This window comes from Aulonocara sp. 'chitande type north' Nkhata Bay, linkage group LG16 (genome assembly GCF_057382095.1).
Source record: "Aulonocara sp. 'chitande type north' Nkhata Bay isolate Kocher_YH1m ecotype deep benthic linkage group LG16, A_spYH_male_GT1.1, whole genome shotgun sequence".
NCBI classification, from domain to species: Eukaryota; Metazoa; Chordata; class Actinopteri; order Cichliformes; family Cichlidae; genus Aulonocara; species Aulonocara sp. 'chitande type north' Nkhata Bay.
The window spans coordinates 39,433,451-39,457,485 of NC_141359.1; the positions used below are offsets into that span (position 1 = coordinate 39,433,451).

Below are 24,035 nucleotides of genomic sequence, written 5' to 3' on the forward strand. Positions count from 1 at the left end.
CTCGTCTGTATTGAGTTTCAGAAGCAATACAACCAAAACAATATTCTTATGGATGCACTCAGTCTCAGGACAACTGTATCCAAACTAAGTCACTATTGTTCGCTGCATTAGCTGATGAGAATACTTTAGATAACATGAACTGTAGCATTAGGCAAAAACATCTTTTTAACTCGCACGTGTTAGCTGACACAGTCACTAACTTTCCACAGCAATGAAATAATACTTTAAGTACTGCATGTCTTCCAGTAGTTAACTTATACAGATAATAACAGAAAAATCTTCACACAATATGGCGGAGTAATAGCGAAAACTAGCATACACAGCAACAGAGATTAACTGGAACTTCTCAGCAAAATAGTCTGCAATTCACATCTTCCGCTACAATGAACAATGATAACAATGTAATAATCAACAGTAACACACATTTATACAGATTTGTGCATGACAGTTACCTTAAACAGGGGAAATAGTGAGGAGAGGTGAAAGAACGGCACAGACACGCAGCTCTCACTCTCACTCGTCTGTATTGAGTGAAGGAGGAAGCGCGCGAACCCACCTACTGGAGCCCTGAGGCATTAACAATGGATCGACGCACAATCAACCCAGGCAAAACTTTCACTGCTTATCTCCCTCTATATTCCCACTGCATATTCTATTCGAAAACAGTCAAAGCAACAAATAAAACATTAATAAGGGCATCACATGAAATATAAGGAACAGAGATGTACAACTTCAAAACTAATCAAATTTATGATCCACCACATATGTACCGTGCAGTCAGCGTGCAGTACATGGTGTGACTACGGTGTGGCAGCACATGCAAAGACATGGCACCTTACACAACCTCATTACCAAACACTGAAGGGGAGTTCTGTAACATGCAGCAGGAGCAGCCTGTGGTCCTGACTGACGGTATGTAATCAGCAATCAGACAGAAAGCAGGAGGGATTTCGTTTCTGTAGCACGTCTCACAGCAGAGTGAACACATTTTATGACTCTTTGAAAACTTTTAACTTTGCTGTTTTTTCTGCAGTCGCTCTGAGAGTTTGCGCTGATGTTTTTCCCGTCAGTAGATTCGCCCGTCAGGTCAATAATGATTGTGTGTTGAGTGTCGAAGTTGTCATCTGTACTGACAGAGGGGTTTCTTTGGTTTTCTGTCTCAGGATCTTTCGGGGGGAAATGAAGTCCTTGATGTGCCTCTTGGCCTCTGTCAGGGCGGCCTCACCTTTTCCTCTAAATTGTGGTTCAGTGCGAAAACGCACAAGTGTGGAGTTTGGCAGCAACACAGCGCGATGTCTCCAAATTACGCGCGGCACAGACTTGAAGCTGATGAGCGAAGCTGCGGTTCCACTACTGAGGAAAAGAGATACTGGACCGAGCTGGGACCGGACTGGAAGACGCACAGCACCTCAAAAGGCACCAGGAGCAGCCCTCTCTCCGTACATCCCATATACCAAACCACAGAGTAAAGCAGCTGCTCTCTTCGATATTCAGTCTCTGTTTGAAGAGGATGTCATCGCTGAACTGTGCTCCAGGCTGCAAGCTTTCCCCCGCAGTGACAGGGCAGAGGGGCTGGCCTCTTTACTTGGAGCATGTGTTGAGTTTGGCCTGGAAGCCCACAGCCCTCCAGTCCTCACACTGATGAATGAGTGCCTGGAGCTGCTCTCCAACAGGGACATCGGGGTGGCACAACTCTGCCGCCTGGGTGAGGTGGTGTGCGCCCTGGAAGGCCGCCGGTCACGCGTGCTGACAGAGGTGTTGGACTGTGTGTGCGCTGCTGTGGAGGAGGATGTCGTCTCTCCCAGTGAGGCTGTCATGGTCTACTCCCTGCTGACGCGGTTTTGTGAGCCTGCCAGCCAGCAGCAGACCCGAATCCTGTCTGCTTTGCACACAGACACACGAAGGTTGGTCCACCGGCTGAAAGCCGGTCAAGTCAGTGATATTCTGCAGTCCTTGTTGAAGTTACAGCAGACACAGGTAGACACAGCAGCAGCATCGTCCTTGATTGTCTTTGATTCGTGATGACAAACCAGCTGTCACTTAAACATCCACAAATTTTAATCTCTGTCATTTAGGAACCACAATAATAATAATAATATTTAATGCTTTTACACGAAGTAACGTGAGAACATATAATACTTGTTTCACAGGCTGTTTCCCTGGTGCTGAGGCTGAGTCACAGGGCATCGCGGGTCTTTAAAGCTTTTCGTGATGATGAAATCATGAAGGTACTCACTGCTTTAATGACTCTGGAACAGCATGATGGAGAGCTCGTGGCGGCTATGGAGAAACACTTGCCAGGTGTGTTTTTTATAGTTTTATTATACACTTAAGTCAGTGCGTCTGTGACTGTTCTGATCAGATTTCACTATTTGTGTATTAAAAAATAAAAGACCAGAAAATAAGTTTTCATTCTGTCTCAGGGAGGCTGGAGAAGTGCGATCCAGAGCTGATCGGTGCCATCGTGGAGTATTGTGTGCAGATGAGGTGCCGTTCTGAGCCACTCTTTGAGGCTGTGGCTGAAAACTTTGTACGCCACGCTGAGAACCACACCACCCTTCAGATAGCCAAACAAATTGTTGCGATGGGGAGGCTCAACTACCTGCCACAGGTGAAGGTTTTCTCATATTCTCAGAGTTTATAAACAGATCATATGTTTTGCATATTTATTACAAATCTGCTGTAACGTGTCACTGCTCTGTTCCTCATCAGTGCTCCAGCCAGATGTTTAAGAAGCTGGAGAGCATCTTGTCAGAGAGGTTTTCACAGTTCCAGCCTCGCTCGCTGGTTGACGTGATGCACGCCTGCATCCACCTGGAACGCTTCCCTCTCAACTACATGACCAAAGTATTCAGCCCACACTTTCTACAGAAGCTGCAAGGTACGCGTCGGGATTTTATTTCAGACTGTGAAAAGCAGGAGGAGAGGAAAAAGTCTGTCACTGTTCATTTTTGGGTGTTTCCATATTTCCTGTCTGAGAGGGATGATGTCTGTTATTTGCTGCTTAAACACTCTGGCTGAGAAACACTCTTCTGTTTCCTTAATCTAACATTTTCACTTGTTGCTGTCACTTTATTTTAGTGCAGAAGTATCTGTTAGGTGTCAGCTATGGTAAATGGTCTGTATTTGTATAGCGCTTTACTTGGTCCTAAGGACCCCAAAGCTATACACAATCATCCACCCATTCACACACTGGTGATGGCAGCTACAGTGTAGCCACAGCCGGCCTGGGGCGCACTGACAGAGGCGAGGCTGCCGGACACTGGCGCCACCAGTAGGCGGTAGGTGAAGTGTCTTGCCCAAGGACACAACGACCAAGACTGTCGGAGCCGGGGCTCGAACCGGCAACCTTCCGATTACAAGACGAACGCCCAACTCTTGAGCCACGATCGCCCCCAGCACCGTGGTGTGATGGTTACACCGTCAGCTCACAGCAGAGTTTGTATGTTCTCACCGTGTCTGTGGAGTTTCTGCTCTCCGGCTTCCTCCCACAGTCTGAACCACCTGATGCTTGTTAGGTTCATTCTAAATTGGCTGTAGGTGTAAATGGTTCATGCACGCTGGGATAGGCTCCAGCCCAGCTTTGAATCAGACAAGTGGAAGAAAATGGACGGATCTTAGTTTCTCTGCTAGCTGTCAAAAAATAGAAAACAACTTCTTTACAGTACAAGAATATATTGCACATATAACTGCATGGACTTTGTATTTACCCACAAGGCTACGCGGTGTCTCTGATGTAAGCTCTCTGTGTCCTGCAGCACAGGGGGAGCCACTGGACAAAAACACACTGGGGCAGCTGACACAGCTCCACCTCTCCACCATGTTAGAGTGCACATACTACTGGGTAAGAATCTGTGAACAGGGTTATAATTTTTCATACTGTAAACACGAGTTCTGACTGTCAGAGGTGAATTATAACCACAACGCTCTCATTTAACTCGAAAACAAAAAGAAGGCGTTGGCTCCTCGATAACAGGAGTGATTTGTCTTTACTGCTCTCCTCACCAGGGTCCCAGACTGCCCTTCTTTCTTCACGTGAAGAGGTTTTCCTCAGCAGGCCAGGCCTTTGAGACACCAATGGAACGTCTTTTATACAAACAGGTCAAAGGTCCTCTAGCACAGCTGCTGGGGGGCACATTTTACTCCACCAGAATGATTCATGGTGGATACACTATAGGTAAGCTACAACAGGACACGTGACACATCATCACAGTACCTGCAGCTCAGGTATTTGACTTTCATGCTTATTACACGCTCACTGGACATTTTGTTAGGTACAGTCTGGGTTGGCCCCCTCGTGCTGGAAAGTTTCCTCAGAGATTTTGGTCACCATGTGAGCACCACACAGCTGCTGAACATTTAGCTGCACGTCCTTGATGCCAATCTGCCAATCTGTCACATCCCAAAGGCTCTCTGTGAGACTGGAGGCCTTTTTAGTAAAGTGAACTCATCATCGTGTCTGAGATGATTTGAGCTTTGTATCCTGTATCCTGCTGGAAGCAGCCATGAGGAGATAGTACACTGTGGTCATAAATGGATGGACAAGGTCAGCAACAATGCTCGGCTAAGCTGTGGCATTTAAACGATGTTCAGTTGGTACTTAAACACACCCCACACCACTACACCGCCACCAGCAGGCTGAACAGTTGATAAAAGGCAGGACGGATCTATGCTTTCATGTTCTTTACTCAAATTTCTGGATGTTGTAGCAGAAACTCAACAAACTCAGCCCTGTGTTTCTCACAGGAGAGGCCCTCAGTCTGGTCTCCTGGTGCTGAAGCCCATCAGCTTCCAGGTTTCACAGAGATGATCACCTTGGTTGGAATGAGTGGTTATTTGAGTTAGTTATGCCTTCCTGTAAACCAGGAGCAGTCGTGTTATTCTCCCCTGATATCAATAAAACATATTTACGCAGAGACCTGCTCCGCCCTCCTCTATTTCAAACCTCCCTCTGTAAACACTAGAGATGAGAAAATGTATAATAGAAAATACTCAGAGCAGCACGTCTGCCCCCAGCAACATAACACCTCCAAAGCTCCTTGGCTCACCTTTCTTTCTCATTCTGATGCTCAGTTTGAACTTCAGCAGTTGTCTGTAAGCCTGAAAGCACTGAGGTGCTACCATGTGATTGGCTGATTAGATATGTGAGATAAGAGCTGTAGCCCGTGAGTGTATTACCTGCGTGCTGGGATAGATCGTGTTGTGACGAGAAGTTCGTTTTTTCCATTTCTTCCTTTTTGTTAAGATGTGGAGATTTGCCTGGATGAGAGTGGATTTGTTCTGCCTCCGTCTCAGTGGGATCACACTTACAAGAGGTAAGAACTGATCTGGCTCTGAGCGTTTCAACAAATTTCCAATAAATTGTAAGAAAATGTGCCTCCAACCTGTGAGGCTTAAACATGCTTTAGATTTTGAATCAGCTGAAAATGTGAAGCCCTGTTTTGTTTAAAACAACAATTAAGTGAGTAATCAAGCTTTTCTTCATGTGTTGTGCGCGTGTAGAGTTGTGTTGTGTTTGGATGATCCAAACCGTTTCTGCACCAACACACGACACCTGCTGGGGAAGGAAGTCACAAAGAGACGACACCTGCAGAGGATGGGCGTGGAGCTGGTGGAGGTAAGTGTGAAAAACCCCAGAAGATACTCGTGAAACTGAACGGTTGCAACCGGATAGAAAATGTAAGAGTTTTGTTTTGTGGTTAGAAGTTTCTTCTTTGTAAACTGAGAGGACCAACTTAAACTTAATGCTATTGTTGCTCATTGAAATGAACTGTTAAATTCTCTTTTTGGCATGTTAACATCATATCTTTAAAGTTTTATATTTATTGTGTTGGTCAAAAATGTCAAAGCTGATCTGTATTTATTTTCTTCCTCGTCTCGTCGCTCTAACAGATCCCTTACTTTGAGTTTGAGAAACTGCAAACTGAAGAGGAACAGATCCAGTATCTTCACGACAAGATCTTTCCTGCTGTATCCAAGTTTAACAATCAAGCAGCGAACCAGTTAAACCAAAAATCCACAGTGAGACAAACCAGCTTGTAATGTGCTCGGGGTACCAACGATACCAAGAGGCCAAAACCTGAGGATCGTGAACACAACAGCTGAATTTGCTGGCAGTCTGTTTGCAAGGATGGACAGACTGACGGGGAGTACTCTGTAATCTGTTACTCTCATACATCCGGACACGGTGTCAGAATGTTGGATTAGAGGATTTATTCCAAAAATGTTTCTTTACTGTTCTCATATAACAAACTTTTACCTGAACTTAAATTATACACATCCCTTCCATTAAAAGATTTTCTCAAACATTGTTAGAACCTATAAGTAATATTTGAGATGCTGTGGAGCGTCTGCTGCCAGCTGGGGTAGGGTAATAATTCCCTTTATTGCCAGCTTTTCTTGGTAATATGTATATTTAAAGCTATTTTCTATTCTGCTATTAATTTATTGTTGAAAATTATATTTTCTATTTATGTGAGTAATAGTAAGAGAAATATTAAATGGCACTCGGTACGGCTCTAACCTTCGTCCTTAGCTTCTGTGTGTTATTTTGACTTTTTATAGGGAAGAACAAGAATGCCTCACAGACTGAAGATGATCGAGATTTCAGAATAAAATTCACACGAGATGTAAATAATACACAACTGTTGACGACACATGTAGTTGTTCAGCATCTCATTCGTGTCAGAGGTGAGTTTTCTCCTCCCCGGTCGGGGGTTTGGGCGTCCTCCTCCTAATGGAGCAAACAATGCGTCAAATAATTAGAGTCCATTTCTGACTCGTGCAACAAACTAAAGAAAGAGGAAACGCTGCGAAGGCTAATGTGAGTGTGTCTGTACTCACCTGGTACTAACAGGTGGCAAGATATTAGGGCGGGGGCACGCCGTGAGGACGAGCTCTCCTCTGACAGCTTCCATCATCAGGTTCTGGAGGGTGTTCATCAAAACAAGTTCACTCATGAAAGCAGACACATGTTCGCGTGTGTGGGGCGTGTTTCCTGAGCACCCTGCACTCTCCTCGCTGCCCACTGCCCTGCTCAGAGCCCGAGTCTGCGGCCTGGCGGGGGGAGAAGAGCTGGGACACAAACACTGACAGGAGGAGGATGGAAACGATGATCTGTCAGGAGAGGACGATCCCGCGGGCCGGTAGGTGTCGGGCTTGGAGGCCGAAGAAATCAGACGCTGGATGAAGGCGGAGTCATCGAGTATGTCGCTGAAATACGAAGAACATGCATGATTGATTTTCAGTGTTGTCATCTTAAATATCACCGATCTATAAATTAGAATAAATGCATAAGACAGGCTGTCTACTCTACACGTGGGCGGTACCGTAGCAGACAGCTGAGTATGTGGAAGAGGATCTCTTTGTCGGGGCTGTGTGCTGGAGCAGGAAGCCCAGTAGAGACAGTGGGTTCAGGATGATGCATCTGAACTGACTGAAGGCTTCTAATAACAGCAGGAGAAATGACATGTCATCGCTCCAGCATCTACAGTTAAGCTCAGGGATGAAGGACTGAACATATTCTGTATCTGATTTACCTATAATGCTTATTAAAGTAATCAGGACAGTTCTTTAGGTACTCTATAAGGTCATGGGAGTGTGCTGTGACCCTGAGATACAGCAGAGCAGGTCTGGGGGGATCGGGGCGCCTCCATACTTTTGCTATCTGTCGCTGTTCCCGCAGCTCGGCCGTTCTTAGCTTAGTGCCTGCACTGGCTGCTTCATACACACCACTGGCACAGATGGGAGGAAGGGTCTAGAGTGGAAAGAGAACGTGAAGTCAGAATAAAAGCTTCATGTTCTTTTATAGTCTCGTAATTATTTTAATAATAAAATCACAGAGACCACCTTATATTTTCTGAGTGGCGGACCTTTTCTTACAGGAACTGCTGGGAGTGTCTGTGACGAGACAAGGAGTGAAATACTTTTGATTTCTACATGATTTTAAAAAATTTAATAATTTGTCTTTGAAGTCAGACCTCGTCGATCAGAACTCTTTGGCTCTCTGTGATGTTTTTGTCCGTGATTATAAATTCGTTTTTTTGTCTTTCTCTTTCTTCTTCCCAGCGCTGCAAAGCATCGTTATACCGAGTACGTTCAGCTTCCAGAGTAACCTAGAGAAGAGAGGAAAAGGACGCAACAATTCAAGGAAATGAGAAAAATAATAACAAAAAACTTGATTTATGACACAAGACAGAAGATGAACAAGGATAAAATGTTTTTAAAACATTTCTTTTAGGTAAAACTGAGCTGCATAAAACAAGACTGGATGTCTGAAGTGAGATGTTTAATCCTGCTGAGGTGCTTTCAAAAAGGACCCTGAGGTTTTTACCATATTAACTTTACAGACAGGAGCTCTGTTGTTGTACTTATTTTAGCTGCAGTAAGTTCTATTCCATCCAGCATCAAAGCAGGCAAAGCTTTGAGTTTACGAATGTCAGTGGGGTTAAAAGAAAATAGAGCTGCGTGTCGTCTGCATAACGTGCCTGCAGGTGACACGTGGCAGGGGTAACATGTATAAAGGAAGGAGGAGAGGTCCAAGCACAGAACCCTGAGAAGATGCATCTGACCCTGCGTGGGTAAGGTGGCCTGTGACTTTCCTAGGGCAACAGTAAGCATTGCTGCAAACAACGATAATGCACCACACCACACTGCAGTTTCTGCACAGAAATGGTTTGTGGAACATGACAAAGACCTCATTGTACTGACTCAGTGGTGTGAACTGGGCCTTTGTGCCACCTGTAACAAAACCTAAACTTTACGATGATGCGTCTGTGTTACCTGACAGACGACATCCAGCTGATGAACTGTGGGGTAATCAGTAGAAGTGAAGGTGAGGACACAAAGGGCACACTCCCCCGGACGAAGACGACCTCGGTCTGGGTGGATCTGCACAACCTGACACAGCACATCAACGCTCATCAACGTGAGAAAGAGAATAAAATAATGGCTTGTACAACAATGAATACAGTGGGGCAAAAAAGTATTTAGTCAGCCACCGATTGTGCAAGTTCCCCCACCTAAAATGATGACAGAGGTCAGTAATTTGCACCAGAGGTACACGTCAACTGTGAGAGACAGAATGTGAAAAAAAAAAAAATCCATGAATCCACATGGTAGGATTTGTAAAGAATTTATTCGTAAATTAGGGTGGAAAATAAGTATTTGGTCACCTCAAACAAGGAAAATCTCTGGCTCTCGCAGACCTGTAACGTCTTCTGTAAGAAGCTTTTCTGTCCCCCACTCGTTACCTGTATGAATGGCACCTGTTTGAACTCATCATCTGTATAAAAGACACCTGTCCACAGCCTCAAACAGTCAGACTCCAAACTCCGCCATGGCCAAGACCAAAGAGCTTTCGAAGGACACCAGGAAAAGTATTGTAGACCTGCACCAGACTGGGAAGAGTGAATCTACAATAGGCAAGCAGCTTGGTGTGAAAAAATCAACTGTGGGAGCAATCATCAGAAAATGGAAGACATACAAGACCACTGATAATCTCCCTCGATCTGGGGCTCCACGCAAGATCTCATCCCGTGGGGTCAAAATGATCATGAGAACGGTGAGCAAAGATCCCAGAACCACACGGGGGGACCTGGTGAATGACCTGCAGAGAGCTGGGACCAAAGTAACAAAGGTCACCATCAGTAACACACTACAACGGCAGGGAATCAAATCCCGCAGTGCCAGACGTGTTCCGCTGCTGAAGCCAGTGCATGTCCAGGCCCGTCTGAAGTTTGCCAGAGAGCACATGGATGATACAGCAGAGGATTGGGAGAATGTCATGTGGTCAGATGAAACCAAAGTAGAACTTTTTGGTATAAACTCAACTCGTCGTGTTTGGAGGAAGAAGAATACTGAGTTGCATCCCAAGAACACCATACCTACTGTGAAGCATGGGGGTGGAAACATCATGCTATGGGGCTGTTTTTCTGCCAAGGGGACAGGACGACTGATCCGTGTTAAGGACAGAATGAATGGGGCCATGTATCGTGAGATTTTGAGCCAAAACCTCCTTCCATCAGTGAGAACTTTGAAGATGAAACCAGGCTGGGTCTTCCAACATGACAATGATCCAAAACACACCGCCCGGGCAACAAAGGAGTGGCTCTGTAAGAAGCATTTGAAAGTCCTGGAGTGGCCTAGCCAGTCTCCAGACCTCAACCCCATAGAAAATCTGTGGCGGGAGTTGAAAGTCCGTGTTGCTCGGCGACAGCCCCAAAACATCACTGCTCTCGAGAAGATCTGCATGGAGGAATGGGCCAAAATACCAGCTACTGTGTGTGCAAACCTGGTAAAGACCTATAGTAAACGTTTGACCTCTGTTATTGCCAACAAAGGTTATGTTACAAAGTATTGAGTTGTATTTTTGTTATTGACCAAATACTTATTTTCCACCCTGATTTACCAATAAATTCTTTACAAATCCTACCATGTGGATTCATGGATTTTTTTTTCATACTCTGTCTCTCACAGTTGAAGTGTACCTCTGGTGCAAATTACTGACCTCTGTCATCATTTTAGGTGGGGGAACTTGCACAATCGCTGGCTGACTAAATACTTTTTTGCCCCACTGTACAAGCCGTGTTTGTGTGATCCGTGACAGTCAAATAGAGCCACACAAAGAGGGCGGATCTATGTTTTTTTTTGGCTACCTTTGCACCTTCCTCTTCCTGCTGGTTGGTGTGTTGGGGCAGGTCCCATTCATAGTGGGCGGTGTCTGCGCAAGACACGTTGGTGAGGAAGAAGATTCTCGAAGACTGTGAGCACACAGGGATGTCACCTAGAAAGATGCTGTCCTCAGACAGGAACAACACCTGCATAAAGCAAACATGTTAGAATTCAATGAAAATAATATTTGAATGATACACAAAAAAGATTCAAATGAACGTAGTCTCACCTGTCCCGGGAATGGCACCCTCGTAACACTGGGTACAAAAGCTTGACAGTCACTGCTGTTACAGTGGTTTGAGGAGTCTTGTGTAAGGCTGCTAAGCCCACGTCCCTCAAACCTCACGACCGCTGAGTCACTACCTCTGATGTGGATAGGAACATCTACCTGGGGATACAGAAACGACAGAGTGTGTTTATCGTTACTGATCTGTTATCTTTCTAATTCCTCTTGATTTCTAAATGATTATTACCTAAATGATAACAATGCCAGCTGGTGAAGTACAAAACACAATTCAAACCCAGTTCCAAAAAAGACAAAATGTAAATAAAAACAGAATCTCATAAACTCTAAATAAATAAATACATACATGTATATATGCAAACCAATAAATTCTGCTTTTATTTACATTTTTAACCTCCTAGGACCTGTGTCCACATACGTGGACATCACATTTTGGGTTATTTAGACCAAAATACTCAATTCTGCTCTACAAGGGCCTGATATCCACTTACGAGGACATTATACTGCTACTGTTCTATCAAAGTTTTAAACTAATATCCTCATATGTGGCTCTGATTTTTCATAAAAACAAAAATAAGGTAAAAAACATCTGGTAATTCTTTGTTTTTACATTCATCGGGCCCCAATCGCCCCAAATATCAAAGAGAAATTAAAAATGCTGCCGTGGAAGAGTTCGGGTCTTAGGAGGTTAAACAGCATCCCAACTTCTCTGGAATCGGGTTGTGTAAATATCCTGACGACAGGGTAAGATGTGCAGAGTATGATGTCGTACGTGATACGTCTTCGCCTCCAACGGTGAGAAGATCCATTCCAGCTTTGCAGTTTTCCCTGGAGGAATTTCTCCTTGTGGATTGAGGCAGCGCAGCACTGGATGGTCAAAGTTGTCAGCTTGAAGCTGTGACAACACAGCTGTGTCCACTTCATAGCACACTGGCACTGCCCCACCATTGTGTAATTCATACACCTGTGTGGTAAACAAACAATCACAAATCTTTTCGTTCCAAGCGTTGGGCTGTAAACATCCTCTCGCTGCACACACTTGCAGAGACACACCTGCTTTGGAGGACTGCAGTCTCCAATAGTTACGGAGGTGAAGAAGTGTTGGTGGGAGTCAAAGTGGAGATGTGGCTGATCCCTCTCTACCGTCGCCCCCTGAAAGTTCAGCTGCACACAGAATACATGAAATGGACACAAAGACAATGAAAACAATCGAATGCAGCGAATGTGCTGATGTTAAAAGAAAGTACATCATCCCTTAAAATGTGAACTGTCACATGAATAAGTTAAAAATGTTTCTTACAGAATGCCGAGTGCTTGTTCGTAGGGGGTTGTTTGATTGTTGGGTTTTCTCCGTATAACTGTGGGGTCTTTATTTTTCAAAATAAAGTGCCATGAAGCGACTGCTGTTGCAATTTGGTGCTATATAAATAAAACTGGATTCTTTGACTTCATAAATATCTGTTTGTCATGCCCCTCATTCATTAATCTGACATAGCATCACAAAAAAAGGTCAAAAATGTAAAAGGAGCACAAAGCTAGCTTACCTTTGACACTAGCAAAACTGTCAGGTGACTTATTTTTACTGCACTGTCAGACCTGCGTAAATATAAAGTTTTTAAAAGCCTCACCAAGATTTCTCTGCCATATGAGAGCTTGAACACAACAGGAAAGTGATCCGTCCCAACAAAGACGTGACTGTGAACGACAACGTTTTGAATGTTTTGGTATCAGTTTATTAGTTCATTGGTTAATAAATTAATTTGCTTCAGATTTTAGTCAGTGTGTAATGATTATGGGACATGTGCAGTCATGATCTCTGACCTGTAGCTGAAGTGTACTGCCCTCTTCTGGCCTGGGAGCAAAGTTCCAGCGCGAGGTGAAACACTGAACAATTGGTTGTCCTGAACCTGTGAAAAACATGAAACATTACTTTTGTTTTTATCTCTGTCTTATCATAATATTGATATTTTTTCTTGCAAAATGGAATAAACAAAAGACACAAAAAAGTAAGACCTTCATTTGGGACAGCTCTGTGTTACTGAACTCTCCCGTCACTGCCCAGTACTCCAACTCTATCTGTTGATCCTCTGGAAACAAGAAGGCCCTAATATCAAAGAAGAAGACAACTATCAGCAGATGGTAGAATTTACCTTCAAACCATCACATACGCTCTACTTTCAACAACAAAAATGAAAAATGACAGGGTGCATAGAGCAGACTGGTCTGTAATAATAGTATACTTTATGGCATGATATTTACATACCAGTGTACAGGAATACACCCAGGGTTGTGAAGCATCAACATAAGGTCTGAAGGATCTGAATCAACAGGAGCCGAACCAAAGTTGAAATCCAGCATGGTTTTGGTGAAGATGGAAGGACTTGTGTGCAGTCTAGAGACAGATGGAGACAACAGGGTGGTGCGCACCACACCCAGACACTGCAGGTTTAAAATGACTGTTTGTCGTTCAGGAATTACAAACTGTTCTACAACAAATACAAAATAATTCAAGTACAAAAAATTACCATAAATACCAAAAAACTTTAATTATTCCAGGGTTACGTTTCTGTTTTGTTTAGTTTTTTTGCTTGTTTCAGATGCTGACCTGTGCCTGGTGGGAGTCTGAAAGGTCAGTTCTTCAGAGGACGGGTTGGACAGCAGCTGGTCGTTGAGACAGTCCAGTGAGAAGAGTTTCCATATGTGTGTCTTGCTGAGTCTACCCACACAGCCACAGCTCCACGCATCCATCGCCTGCAGGGTGGGAAACACACCCCTAGCTCGCACTTCACAAAGCGCTTGGGGAGATGACATCACACATCCTGGAGAGAGAGAGAGACAGGGAGAGCAGGATAAAACAGGCAGTGTTGCTTAATAATGACTTGGAGTTAAATTGCAGTAAACATTTAAGCGTATGGAGTGTGTATGTTTTCTACCACTGGCATTCAGAGTTGTATATGTGATGGTCCAGAGGTACTCGGCTTGCCTGTTCGGTCTGATTGTGGATCGGACCACCTTGGTGGAGTGAGAGGCAACAGTTCCCCTCTCCAAGTCCAGCTGTAGGGCTAAAAGGACACAGATTCAGTCTCACTAGTAGAATCAAAAAGTACAGAGTGCAGATGAACGTATACGTGTATCACAAAACGAGATACCACTTGGCTGAGCTGCAGAGTCAGAGTGATGTTCATCATCCAGAAGTATCTGCTGCACAGAGAGGCCGAAGGAGACTGGACAGGGGCTCTTGTTTACTACAGGAATCTCAACAGTTCGACAGCTTCCAACCAAAGTCTCTCCCACATCAAGGATGGATTTCTCTGCCTGGGAAGGAAGGCACCTCTAAAGATCTGCTGCTGTTCCAAAGCTACAGGAAATGATTGCTTGAATTTTCTTGCAATATTTGTCTACGGTTATGACTGACTCACAAAAAACAAAAACAAGCATGTGTACATATTGAAATCACTCAAACACATGAATAGTTCCACCTCTATCCAGCCCCTGGATCCCACTCCCTCCACTACAAGGGTGAGGTGTGACTTGATGGATCCATGTGACTGGACAGGCCAGTAGGTTAGAGTAGGTTCTAGTGTGTATGCGTTCTCTGCCAGCGGACTGAAGGTCCACGTCTGCATCTGTAGTAAAAATAAACAAATTAAACAGCTTTTTTTTTTCCACAGTTCCACAGTTACTGTCTACATAAATGTGCAGTGTGCACTCCTCTCTCAGTCTCTCACACAGCACTCATTGGGATGCAGTTCACCAGCATCTGGTTTGACAGAGATAAGCTCCTGGTCTGGCTCTGGAATGCTCCACTGGAATCTATCATGAAAGGAAATCAGAGAAAGCCAGCTGTAGACAAGATGAATGATCCTGAGGTAAGTCCAGACTACAAACAATACACTGAAAAATGTCGGAAAACACGACCAGAATAAGAGCGCAGAAACAAATCAGGCAGCCGACCTCACTGGCAACAGGCTTCGGTTCCTGATGTGATGGGTGCGCTGGGCCTGCGAGCCCACTGCTGTTGGCTGGAAATATAAAGTGCTGCCTCCTTCCAGAGACACACACAGCTTTTCCACCACACTGACAACTGTCAGTTCCTGAAGAAGAAAGAGACATTAACAGACAGTAAAATAAAAATAACGTAAAAACGTGAGTGACTGTTGACTGACGCTCTCGTGCAGGGCCGCACCTTTGTGAGTTTAGATGCATTGAGCTGCAGGTGTAATTTAAACCCCTGGTCAGAACTATCCTCTGCTGGCACTGCTCTGAGGGACAGGATCTGGTGATCTCCTGGCTGGATCAAACCACAGCTTGGAACTACAAACGCCGATTCTGCCAGGGCAGGGTTTGAGCTGCGCTCCAAACAGAAAGTGAGCGGCCAGTCTCCAACATTGCGAAGCAGGACTGTCCGATAGGAAATGACACTGAGGGCTGGAAACACCTAGTAGAACAAAATCATTCAGCAAGCTCCAGATGTTGTTTCTAAGAAGGAATATTTGATTTATTATCTTAAAGATTTTCCTCATGAGTTGGGATTTGAAGAAAGTGCATCTTTTTTGTTCTTACCACGTGAGGGGGATTTACGGAGCAGCGTGGAGTGAAGTGTTCTTTGCCTGGCTGAAAGGAGTGGCCAATGACTCTGATGGTCACACACCAAGGCGGACACACACCTGTGTCTGGACTGTGCTGCAGAGTCCAAAGACGCATGATTGACAGCATAGGTTTGAAAGCATGTGACTGTTTAAGACCAGGTTATACTAAGTCAAAAAAGCACCGCTGCCTGTTGTAATGCACAGTTTACTGCAGTGTATAAAATAATAATACCTTATCGTATGCAAAGCACTCAAGTTGTGCTCCGTGCAGAGTATTGAGCTGCTTGGGCGCGTACGTCACTCTGAACAAGGTGGACTTAAGTGGAGCCAAGTCACAAGATGATGGAGCGATGGAGAATGGAGACTCTTGGGCGGCAGTCCAAACGAGACTTGAAGGGAAATACATGAAATATAAGCATCAGCGGTCAGAAATTAAAGGTAGATTTCAGACAGAAAAACAAAAACATCAAAAGAAGCCACGCTGCAGGACACGAAGACGTACCTGAGTTTCCTCCTGGTGTGGTTTGTGATAGAGACCGACTGCGTAAAAGCAGATGAAGGAGATGAAGAGGATGTATGCTTGTGATTAAACAGCAGTTCAGTCGGGGCCACAGATACACGTAGCAATGGCAATGAAGATTTCAAACAGAGAGGATCCGTGTGCCCCAAGCAGGCCCGGTAAAAGTCTTCCACGGCGGTGGCTGACATGAACTGCTGTAAATGACACAGACAACGAGTCAGAGAGGCAAGTCTAAGCCTTCGCTGAAATTTAAATACAGAAATGTGAAAATGGAAGCATACCCCCTCCACAGGGGAGTGCAGCCCTTTCTGGTCAGACTCTATTTTATGACCTCCCCGCAGGGCTGCCGGGGCATGTGGTGAATTCTGTCTGCAGTCCTGCTGAAGCGTGTGCAGAACCAAGTGTTCAGGTTTTAGTATGGCAGGTTTCTGGTGCCCTGAGTGGCAGGTACCAATCAGGTCAAGAAACACCGGCTCCTAAAAGAGACATTATGTAAGCACATAGGTAGAAATGCTTGTCTCCGTGCCGTGTTTAACATGTCCTACCCCGTCCAGTACGAGACATGCCACTCTCCTGTAGTGTGCATTAGGCTGTGTGGGCCTGTAGGCTGCCTTCACTCTGGTGTGACTATGTGGGAGAACAGCGCCACTTGCTGGTAGGATACTAAACACACTGTTCCCACTACAGTCAATATCCCACTGGTAGAAAGCCTCAGCAGTGGAAGCATTAACGAGCTCCACCGTCCGTACAACTGATCCTCCTGCTTCAACACATTCAAAATCCACCACAGAGGAAGACAAGGCAACTTTGGGACCTGCAAAAGGAGATTATCTGGGTTATAAACTATCTTCCTTTTATTATTTGAAAATACAACTTTCTTGGGAGTGTACATGTGCTTTACTAAAGCTACAGAGAAACTGAGTTTTCCTTCATGTCTGGGCCTCTTACCAATACAACGCCCAGAGAGTTTGAGCAGACTTTCACTGAGCGTGCCTTTGCAGTTTAGAGACAAGTACTCCACTGAAACAGTATCCACCACAGCAGGGGAGTAAGTGACTGAAACCCGCCGTGATCCACCAGGAGCCACCCTACCACGGGTGGCATCACAGCTGAACTCTGATCCAAACGAGGGCACCCCACCAGGCAGCCGTGACAGAGAAAAAGACGCCGTTACCTGCAGGAAAGGATGCAAAGATGTGTGGGAGAAGGCTTCGAGCGTGAACTTTTGCACTTACGTGTCTATGTGCACCACCCACCGGAGACGGGTTAAAAATGTCAAAGTGTTTCTGCAAACTCTTGCCAACAGCAACAGGACCAAAGTCCACCAGTGGGCCACCATTATCTTCTCCCCCTTTGCTGCTGGGATTTTTCACCAGTAGATGTGGATATTTAGCTTAAAAAAGCAAGATAAAAAGTCGCAGGTAAAACAGATGCTTGAAAGACCGATGTGTCAGCTTTTGACTATTTGAAGTAGATCTAAAAATACCTAGAGTGGAATTTTACAGGGAAAACAGTATTTAGGCTAACTTTCTATTCCTCCTTTTGTATTTTACGTTCATCGTGTGATGTTGCAAACGTTATCTTTATGGGAGTGGGCCAAGCCCATCATTTTATATTTTGGTCATGACGTACAAGTAAACGAGACAGTGAGGAGGCTGACAGTTATGACAGTTTCTCACGCTAACCCTTACCCACTGACACTGTGATCAGATCTTTGGTTTGCTAGTTACAGTACCTAGTCCCTGTAGGAGGACAGTGCAGCTGCTCTCGAGCTTGCCCTCCTCTCCAAACCTGCAGAGAGCCTGCTGCTGGTACACCAGTGCCTCCTGTGGCCGGAAGACCACTGTGGTGTGACACTCCTGACCAGGTTTCAACAGGCCCTGCTCTGGACGGAGCTGGAATGGTGCAGGACACTCCCACTGGAAGTACGTATGGAGTTTACTACAGGATTAAATAAAAAAGAGGCGATTAAAGTAAAATAAAAGCAAGCGTTCTATTTTCTATTTCCTCCCAACATAGAAAACACACATACAGGTTAAATGAAATACACACAGAGACATAACCGTGTACCTGGCATTTTTTAATGGGAAATCAGTGTGTGTGGAGTGTTCAACAGCACAGAGCGGGAGCATCACAGACTCAGGAACCTCCAGGGTGTGAGAGGGAACGACGGCACGGAGGCATACATGAAAGCTGCCTTCTTTCCCTTGAAATTCAATGCTGTCCTCATACTCACACTGTCTCAGACACACGCAGCAGTACACAAGCAGAAGACTTCAAAGCACAGAGTGAGCTGCTGTATTTAAATAGTTTATCATCTACTCAGGATTTTATTGAAACAGTTAAATTACTTTTATATTTACCTGCTCTCTATACATCAGTTTGTATCATGTAAGGTTACTGACTACAGAGATACTGCTGCATAAGCATGAAAGCACTAGTACATTTCATATTTCAAAATCAGTGAAGATCAAGTAGTATTCTGTCTGATTTTGACATGTGTTACCCTTTGAAGAGGTTTAAAGGTGACTTGTATGGAGAAGGAAGTCCCGGGGCTGATGACAGCTATGTGAGGAGCCAAGGTGGAGAAAATCTTGGACACAGGAGGCCTGTGAAGGGAAGCGAGGGACGTGTTATCTGCAGGGATAAAACAAAGCTTAGCTTTGCACAGAGCAGATTAAACACCTTATGTGTAGCTTCTTTAGCTTGTTGTGGACGTTCTTTAACACTAATGTCTTGGTAAATTCTCTGCCCAGGTCCCAGTCCTCCCAGGCCAGCTCTGGTCTCGTTTCCACTCCAAAGAAGCAGTTTCTTTGGCTTGGTGCTCGTCGCTGACACTTCCCAACCCTCTGCCTGTGGGGAATCCCTGGATCCTGGCAGGTTTAGTGTTGTAGGAGATGTGAGTTTTGGAAAAACACAAAAAACAAAACATTTATTCCAAATTCAAAACAATCTTTAACATTTATAGTGGACCTGAAACAGTCATACAGCAATGTCTCTTTGAGAAAAGGCAACTATATCTTCAAAATGATACATTTTTGTACAAACTTTACATTGACCAATAGGAATGGATGAAGTCATTCAGTGAACATTTTTTGCACACAGTATATTTCAATTAAAGATTTGGCTTGATAAGAACAAATTATGATTAATGATGTTAGTTGTAAATGGATTAAATACAAATATAAAGATCCAGATAGATGGTGTTGATACAGAAAAAGACATTATAGATAGTTAGAAAGGACACGTTAAATATATTCTTCCTTCAGTGTCAACAAGCAGCACTAAACAAAGCAGAGCAGGATTTCACATCACTCCATGTTCACCTTATTTAAGCTATTGTTCAAAGGTCTGGGACAATAACAACTTTTGCAACAAACATAAATTTAACCAAAAAGAAGTATAAAGATATGATCTTCATCAGATAGGAGAGGAAGATGTTGAATTTTAGTCAGTGTTTCTGTTTTTAGCTGCTACTTGCTTTGCTGCGTGGAGCACAATTATGGAGTTGTGAAAACAAGATAATACGGGAATAATTTGTATTTTATGTAGCGTACGTATTATGTGTAGTTAGAAATGTGTTCACTGCTGTTATTGCGGTTTAAATCAACAGGGAAGCTGGATAAATAAACACTGATAACTTTGTGACATTGTAGAGTTTTTACTGGATTATTTTCTGTATACTGTTTACATTATTGACATAAAGTAAACAAAACTAAACAAACACAGTTTCGTAAATGTGAGCACAGCACAGGGTTATTCTCACAGGAAAAAAACAATGATGCCAAACTTTACTTTGATATCGTTGCCAGTGACGGAGGCCTCCCGTGGAGCGGCAGACACCAGCGGGTCAGGACCCCGAGTCTCCGCTAACATGGCTGTAAAGGAAGAAGACGCTTAGTCCTCGACACAGAAGGAAACACGGGGAATGGTAACGTAGCTCTTTCCCGTTTAAGACACATTTTACGGTCAGTAACACGAACTGGTTGGTGGCTAAAAAACAACCTCACCTTACCGACACGCGGAGCAAACTCTTCAACTACTTTTTATTTGCCTCAAAATTGAAGACGAAGAAGAAAGAACACACCGGGAACACCGGGAACAGACATGGGTCAGCGTTGTTGCGTTGTCGTTTCCATAGCAACAAGCCTCCAGAAGAAATTACGGCGACTGATAAGGGTCATTTGCAAACTGCTACGTGAGGACGTAACCAGAGTGGTGACGCTGTGACGTAGTTTTACGGTATGTAAATACGCGGATGCAGAGATATGTTAGGTTATAGCAGGTAATCATCCTTTAAATGGTTCAGCCACACTGTGTCTACTTTATTAAATTATAGAACTTTAATTATAATTCATAATCCAAAGTTTCTCATTTTTTTTCAACAAACTTGAAAACACATGAATTTAAGGTAATTTCGAAAATTTTATTAACAAGCAAACAAAAACTCTGACACTGCATTGCAAAAAAAAAGAAATATATTAAATTCTATAACTGTTAAATTATATATTTTTTACAGAGGGGGATGAGAAGGCAAACTTGAAAAGCAAGGCATGCAGATATTTCACTGAGTCCATGGCTTTAACTAAATACAAGCATTTCCAAGAAACTAAAACAAAGGGAAAGCATTCAATATCATAAAACAAACTAAATTCCTAAAAGGAAATACAGTAGCAACACAACAGTGTGCCTGTTATGTGTTTATAATGCCCTGAAACATCAGCTGAGTTCACGTAAATCACGTATTGTAACGGACCAGGAAACCTGGATAATATTACCATCCACACTGACACCATTAGTTTTATTTTATGTCTGTCTCATTGTCTACTACCTTCTATGAAAGTGCCATTATCACTCGTTCATGTAGTTTAATTGCATGCGCGTACAAAGATAAATGTGTTTATTGCAGGTGGCAGGACAGGGAAGTGGGCTTTAAGTCATAAAGATAAATTCAAAAAGTCTGAATTATTTGTTGATTTTAAAGTCATAACTCATGGATGGATAGCTGGCTATTAAAGCATTAAATGTTCAGGTACATAACAATTGAACAGTTCTGATTTCATGTAATATTAATAACAGACTGAGATGTTTGGAGTTGGTTTAGCACTATGATCCAGGCTGTTAAAAAACAAACTAACCAAGCAAAACTTTTAACAAAACGTTGTTTTCATTCCACCGTCTTCGTGCACAGGATTGCAATGGCATTACTATTTTAATAATAATGAGCATAAGAAGACATATAATAAAAACATGGACGAGTTTATGATGGGAAAGCCCCAGTTTTTGTTCCTGGGCCTCCCTCCTCAGTCTCCTCCTCTGAGTAAGAGTTGTAGTTTGCCATTTCTCCTCCTGAATGCCTCGTGAACCCAACAGAGCCAAAGGAACTTTCTCTCAGCTCTTTTATCTGCTCTTTCTCATCCTCGTGTTCCCCTGCTATCTCCTCCTCATCCTCTAGGCTCAAGGTGCGAGAGCCACCGTGACGTTTGATACTCTTCAAATCCATCCCGCTTCTTTCTCTGTCCGCGAGGCTGCTTGGAGTTACTTGTTCCCTAGTTTTGCGACTTCTCTTCCACTTCATCCGCCTGTTCTGGAACCAGATCTTAACCTGGAAATGGCAGGAATCATCACAGTTTGGACTATTTAGTAATGTAGCTGGCTGAACTGAGAATAAATGAAGTTGGTATATGAAATGCTGACAAGAATGTAGTAAAAATCAAACACCAGGGAGCTGTTAATGTTACACACAAAAAATAGCCATTGTTGGCTTATATGGTCATTCACTAACTTTGTCAGCGTCTAACCTGAGTCTCTGTTAGCATGAGCGAGGTGGCCACTTCAAACCGTTTAGGCCTGGATAGGTACTTGTTGAGCTTGAACTGGTTTTCCAGTTCCAGCAGCTGCTGACTGGTGAAAGCTGTTCTGGGCCTCCGACACTTCCCCAACAAACCTGTCTGAGATGGTGCTGAGGAGAAACCAGACAAATTATTTATGACATATCAATGATATTAATTTGTCTCTGCAAGTGGAAATATTTCACTTGTTATGACTGGTAGGCCTGTAAGGAAGCAAATCATATGGCGGCCTACACAAAGGTAATCTATAAATGGGATTAAGGAGGAAAGGAAATATTACAAAATCCCAAATCCTGGTTTCTCATTGCTGCCACGGCCGACCTGTGTCACAGTGTTTCTGTCAGTTAACAGTTATTGCTTTGATGGAGGGTCATGATAACAGGATTGCTGCAGAGGAGTAATAAACCATCACAGGGGTCCATTACCTTAATGAAAACACTATAAGTGTGATCAGTTGACTGAGGTCTGTATCAGGTGTTACCTTTACCATAAACAGTGCATGTTATTTGTATGACATAAATCGTCCTCAAACTACAGCTTCTCAATGTCAAAGCACTTTCAATACGAACACACAGGTAATAGTGATCTTTACAATAAACGACCTCAGAGAAAAACACATGCAGCTGTGCACCAAACAATCAATAACTAAAGAAAAAATATAGAATCAATTTATGAAGTGCTTTATTGTTCTACATAAATTAACACACTGGCCAAATACGTGATCAACAAAGAAACACTGCAACTATTAAATTATTATTTAAATGTTAATACCAAGCAGAAGAATGTTATAACAAGTTTTATTAAATATTCAAAAACTTTGATCCAAAAATTAAGATGTTGAAAAATTCTTACCATGTACGAAAATAACAATGATAAAGTTTATAGGCGAGAAAAATGCAAATCTGTGGAAACAAACACGCAAACTCACCGTTATACTCTCTGAGTCTGGGCATCATTATCCCGGCTCTGATCCAAGGCTCCAGTGGGAGCGTCCCGGTGACCCCCTTCAGCTGCTCCGGATACGGATGGACCAGCTGCGTGAAGCCGGGGTACATGAAGGCGGTGTGCTGGCCTCCGAGGGCCGCCACGGGATACACAGAGCTCGGGTGCATTCCGATGAGACCCACCTGATGCAGGGCAGGGAATGCCGACTGGGACAGGTTGAAGAGATGAGACTTGGAGAGGACTTCAGACTGCGCCGGAGACGAGTTTGAGGAGTTTGGATGAGGGGAGGAGGGCGTCTCTGAGCCGCCGGTCGACAGCGGGCTGTCTCCGGGGCTCCTGCTGTGATACAGCCCGGGGGACGCACTGTCCGTGTCCGTCCTCTGGTCCACGTCGTGCGCCAGCAGCGCATCAATTCGAAAGTTTTTGGATTTCTCCATGTTGGCTGTCATTCTGACTCGAGATGTGTCCTCTGAACAGTTGATGTTATTTCGTGTGAAGCGTTTTTGTTGTTTTTAAAACCCGAACCTAAACTTCAATAATGAAATAAACTCTTCTGATGAACTTTCGATGTTTCCCTAAGGTCTTGATACACGGGTTAAGCTTGTCATTCCCACTCACGGAAGAAATGCCTTTTTTCTGACCCACTGCACGAACTCTGCGTGTAAAAAACACTTCACCGCTCCGACAGTGAGCGCAAAAATTACTCGAACCCAAGCGCACGACAAAGTCTGCTTTGTTGTGATTGGCCAGAGCTCTGCAGAAGCACAGGGGCAGGAACTCACAAACTCTTCTGGTGTTAATTGATCTCGTCCTTCTTATGCATACAACTAGGTCACAGAAATGGCTTCCTGTAAGCCCCTGTTAGAACCATTTACGCGTCAATAAATCTCAAAGCAGAAAAGATTAACCTGTGTAGGAGAACTTTGTAAAAAGGAAAGAAAGATTAATAATGTGAACTTCTTCTTCCTTAAATGTCTGCGTCCTCTATCTTTAACCCTGTTTCAGGTGAAGTCGAGGTGTAGTTTTCTCACACAACCTCTTACACACTCATTATATTACACATCCAACATGTGTGAGGTGCAAACACTCTTGACGACTATATTGCCTTAATTGCTGTAATCTTACTTAGAGTTATGACAAAAATTAATCATTTTACAGCTAACTCTTGATTAAACTTTATAGCCTGCTAAGGTTGACAGAAACCCAACTGTTCT

General features: G+C 43.8%; 3 protein-coding genes across 9 annotated transcripts; 1 reads left to right on the forward strand and 2 right to left on the reverse strand.

Annotated features, from left to right (window-relative positions):
- Window positions 1-769: 769 nt before the first annotated feature.
- On the forward strand, window positions 770-6,711 carry LOC147312101 (FAST kinase domain-containing protein 3, mitochondrial-like). Of its 2 annotated transcripts, XM_086266637.1 has the most exons (10): window positions 770-912; window positions 1,164-1,977; window positions 2,151-2,301; window positions 2,424-2,611; window positions 2,713-2,881; window positions 3,759-3,844; window positions 4,009-4,177; window positions 5,246-5,315; window positions 5,503-5,617; window positions 5,893-6,711. In XM_086266637.1, exons 2-10 carry the CDS (start codon window positions 1,180-1,182, stop codon window positions 6,040-6,042), a joined length of 1,896 nt encoding a protein of 631 aa, XP_086122763.1. In that variant the 5' UTR covers window positions 770-912; window positions 1,164-1,179; the 3' UTR covers window positions 6,043-6,711. The 2 variants fall into 2 exon arrangements, with proteins under 2 accessions (XP_086122763.1, XP_086122764.1); XM_086266638.1 differs by lacking the exon at window positions 770-912 and having other exon boundaries at window positions 997-1,977.
- cfap65 (cilia and flagella associated protein 65) lies at window positions 6,191-20,178 on the reverse strand. Of its 6 annotated transcripts, none has more exons than XM_086266634.1 (35): window positions 20,035-20,178; window positions 19,820-19,902; window positions 18,710-18,897; window positions 18,531-18,633; window positions 18,095-18,261; window positions 17,760-17,965; window positions 17,281-17,417; window positions 16,973-17,198; window positions 16,570-16,838; window positions 16,306-16,500; window positions 16,007-16,218; window positions 15,737-15,893; window positions 15,479-15,598; window positions 15,102-15,353; window positions 14,870-15,009; window positions 14,644-14,728; window positions 14,395-14,541; window positions 14,065-14,230; window positions 13,849-13,977; window positions 13,521-13,734; window positions 13,179-13,307; window positions 12,929-13,019; window positions 12,737-12,822; window positions 12,544-12,610; window positions 11,969-12,079; window positions 11,688-11,879; window positions 10,901-11,059; window positions 10,656-10,817; window positions 8,782-8,898; window positions 7,980-8,114; window positions 7,849-7,899; window positions 7,539-7,756; window positions 7,329-7,445; window positions 6,844-7,212; window positions 6,191-6,733 (listed from the first exon to the last, which is right to left on the reverse strand). In XM_086266634.1, exons 2-35 carry the CDS (start codon window positions 19,898-19,900, stop codon window positions 6,685-6,687), a joined length of 5,247 nt encoding a protein of 1,748 aa, XP_086122760.1. In that variant the 5' UTR covers window positions 19,901-19,902; window positions 20,035-20,178; the 3' UTR covers window positions 6,191-6,684. The 6 variants fall into 6 exon arrangements, with proteins under 6 accessions (XP_086122760.1, XP_086122758.1, XP_086122759.1 ...); XM_086266632.1 differs by having other exon boundaries at window positions 16,007-16,215; window positions 20,112-20,174; XM_086266633.1 differs by having other exon boundaries at window positions 7,329-7,442; window positions 20,112-20,174.
- A 1,063-nt stretch (window positions 20,179-21,241) lies between these two features.
- On the reverse strand, window positions 21,242-23,371 carry LOC147312103 (uncharacterized). Its single transcript, XM_086267691.1, has 3 exons — window positions 22,805-23,371; window positions 21,826-21,986; window positions 21,242-21,629 (listed from the first exon to the last, which is right to left on the reverse strand). Exons 1-3 carry the CDS (start codon window positions 23,268-23,270, stop codon window positions 21,285-21,287), a joined length of 972 nt encoding a protein of 323 aa, XP_086123817.1. The 5' UTR covers window positions 23,271-23,371; the 3' UTR covers window positions 21,242-21,284.
- Between the last annotated feature and the right edge of the window lie 664 nt (window positions 23,372-24,035).

Excerpts from the sequence above, each read along its gene's own strand:
- LOC147312101 (XM_086266637.1), top strand. The coding sequence starts at position 1,180 with ATGAAGTCCTTGATGTGCCTCTTGGCCTCTGTCAGGGCGGCCTCACCT. Across the intron at positions 3,845-4,008 it reads TAGAGTGCACATACTACTGG|GGTCCCAGACTGCCCTTCTT; the intron begins GTAAGAATCTGT and ends TCTCCTCACCAG. Across the intron at positions 4,178-5,245 it reads TCATGGTGGATACACTATAG|ATGTGGAGATTTGCCTGGAT; the intron begins GTAAGCTACAAC and ends CTTTTTGTTAAG.
- cfap65 (XM_086266631.1), bottom strand. The coding sequence starts at position 20,133 with ATGTCTGTTCCCGGTGTTCCCG. Across the intron at positions 16,839-16,972 it reads ACTCTCTGGGCGTTGTATTG|GTCCCAAAGTTGCCTTGTCT; the intron begins GTAAGAGGCCCA and ends CTCCTTTTGCAG. Across the intron at positions 16,219-16,305 it reads TGCACTCCCCTGTGGAGGGG|CAGTTCATGTCAGCCACCGC; the intron begins GTATGCTTCCAT and ends TGTCATTTACAG.
- LOC147312103 (XM_086267691.1), bottom strand. The coding sequence starts at position 23,270 with ATGACAGCCAACATGGAGAAATCCAAAAACTTTCGAATTGATGCGCTG. Across the intron at positions 21,987-22,804 it reads CAGACTCAGAGAGTATAACG|CACCATCTCAGACAGGTTTG; the intron begins GTGAGTTTGCGT and ends GTTTCTCCTCAG. Across the intron at positions 21,630-21,825 it reads TCATGCTAACAGAGACTCAG|GTTAAGATCTGGTTCCAGAA; the intron begins GTTAGACGCTGA and ends TGCCATTTCCAG.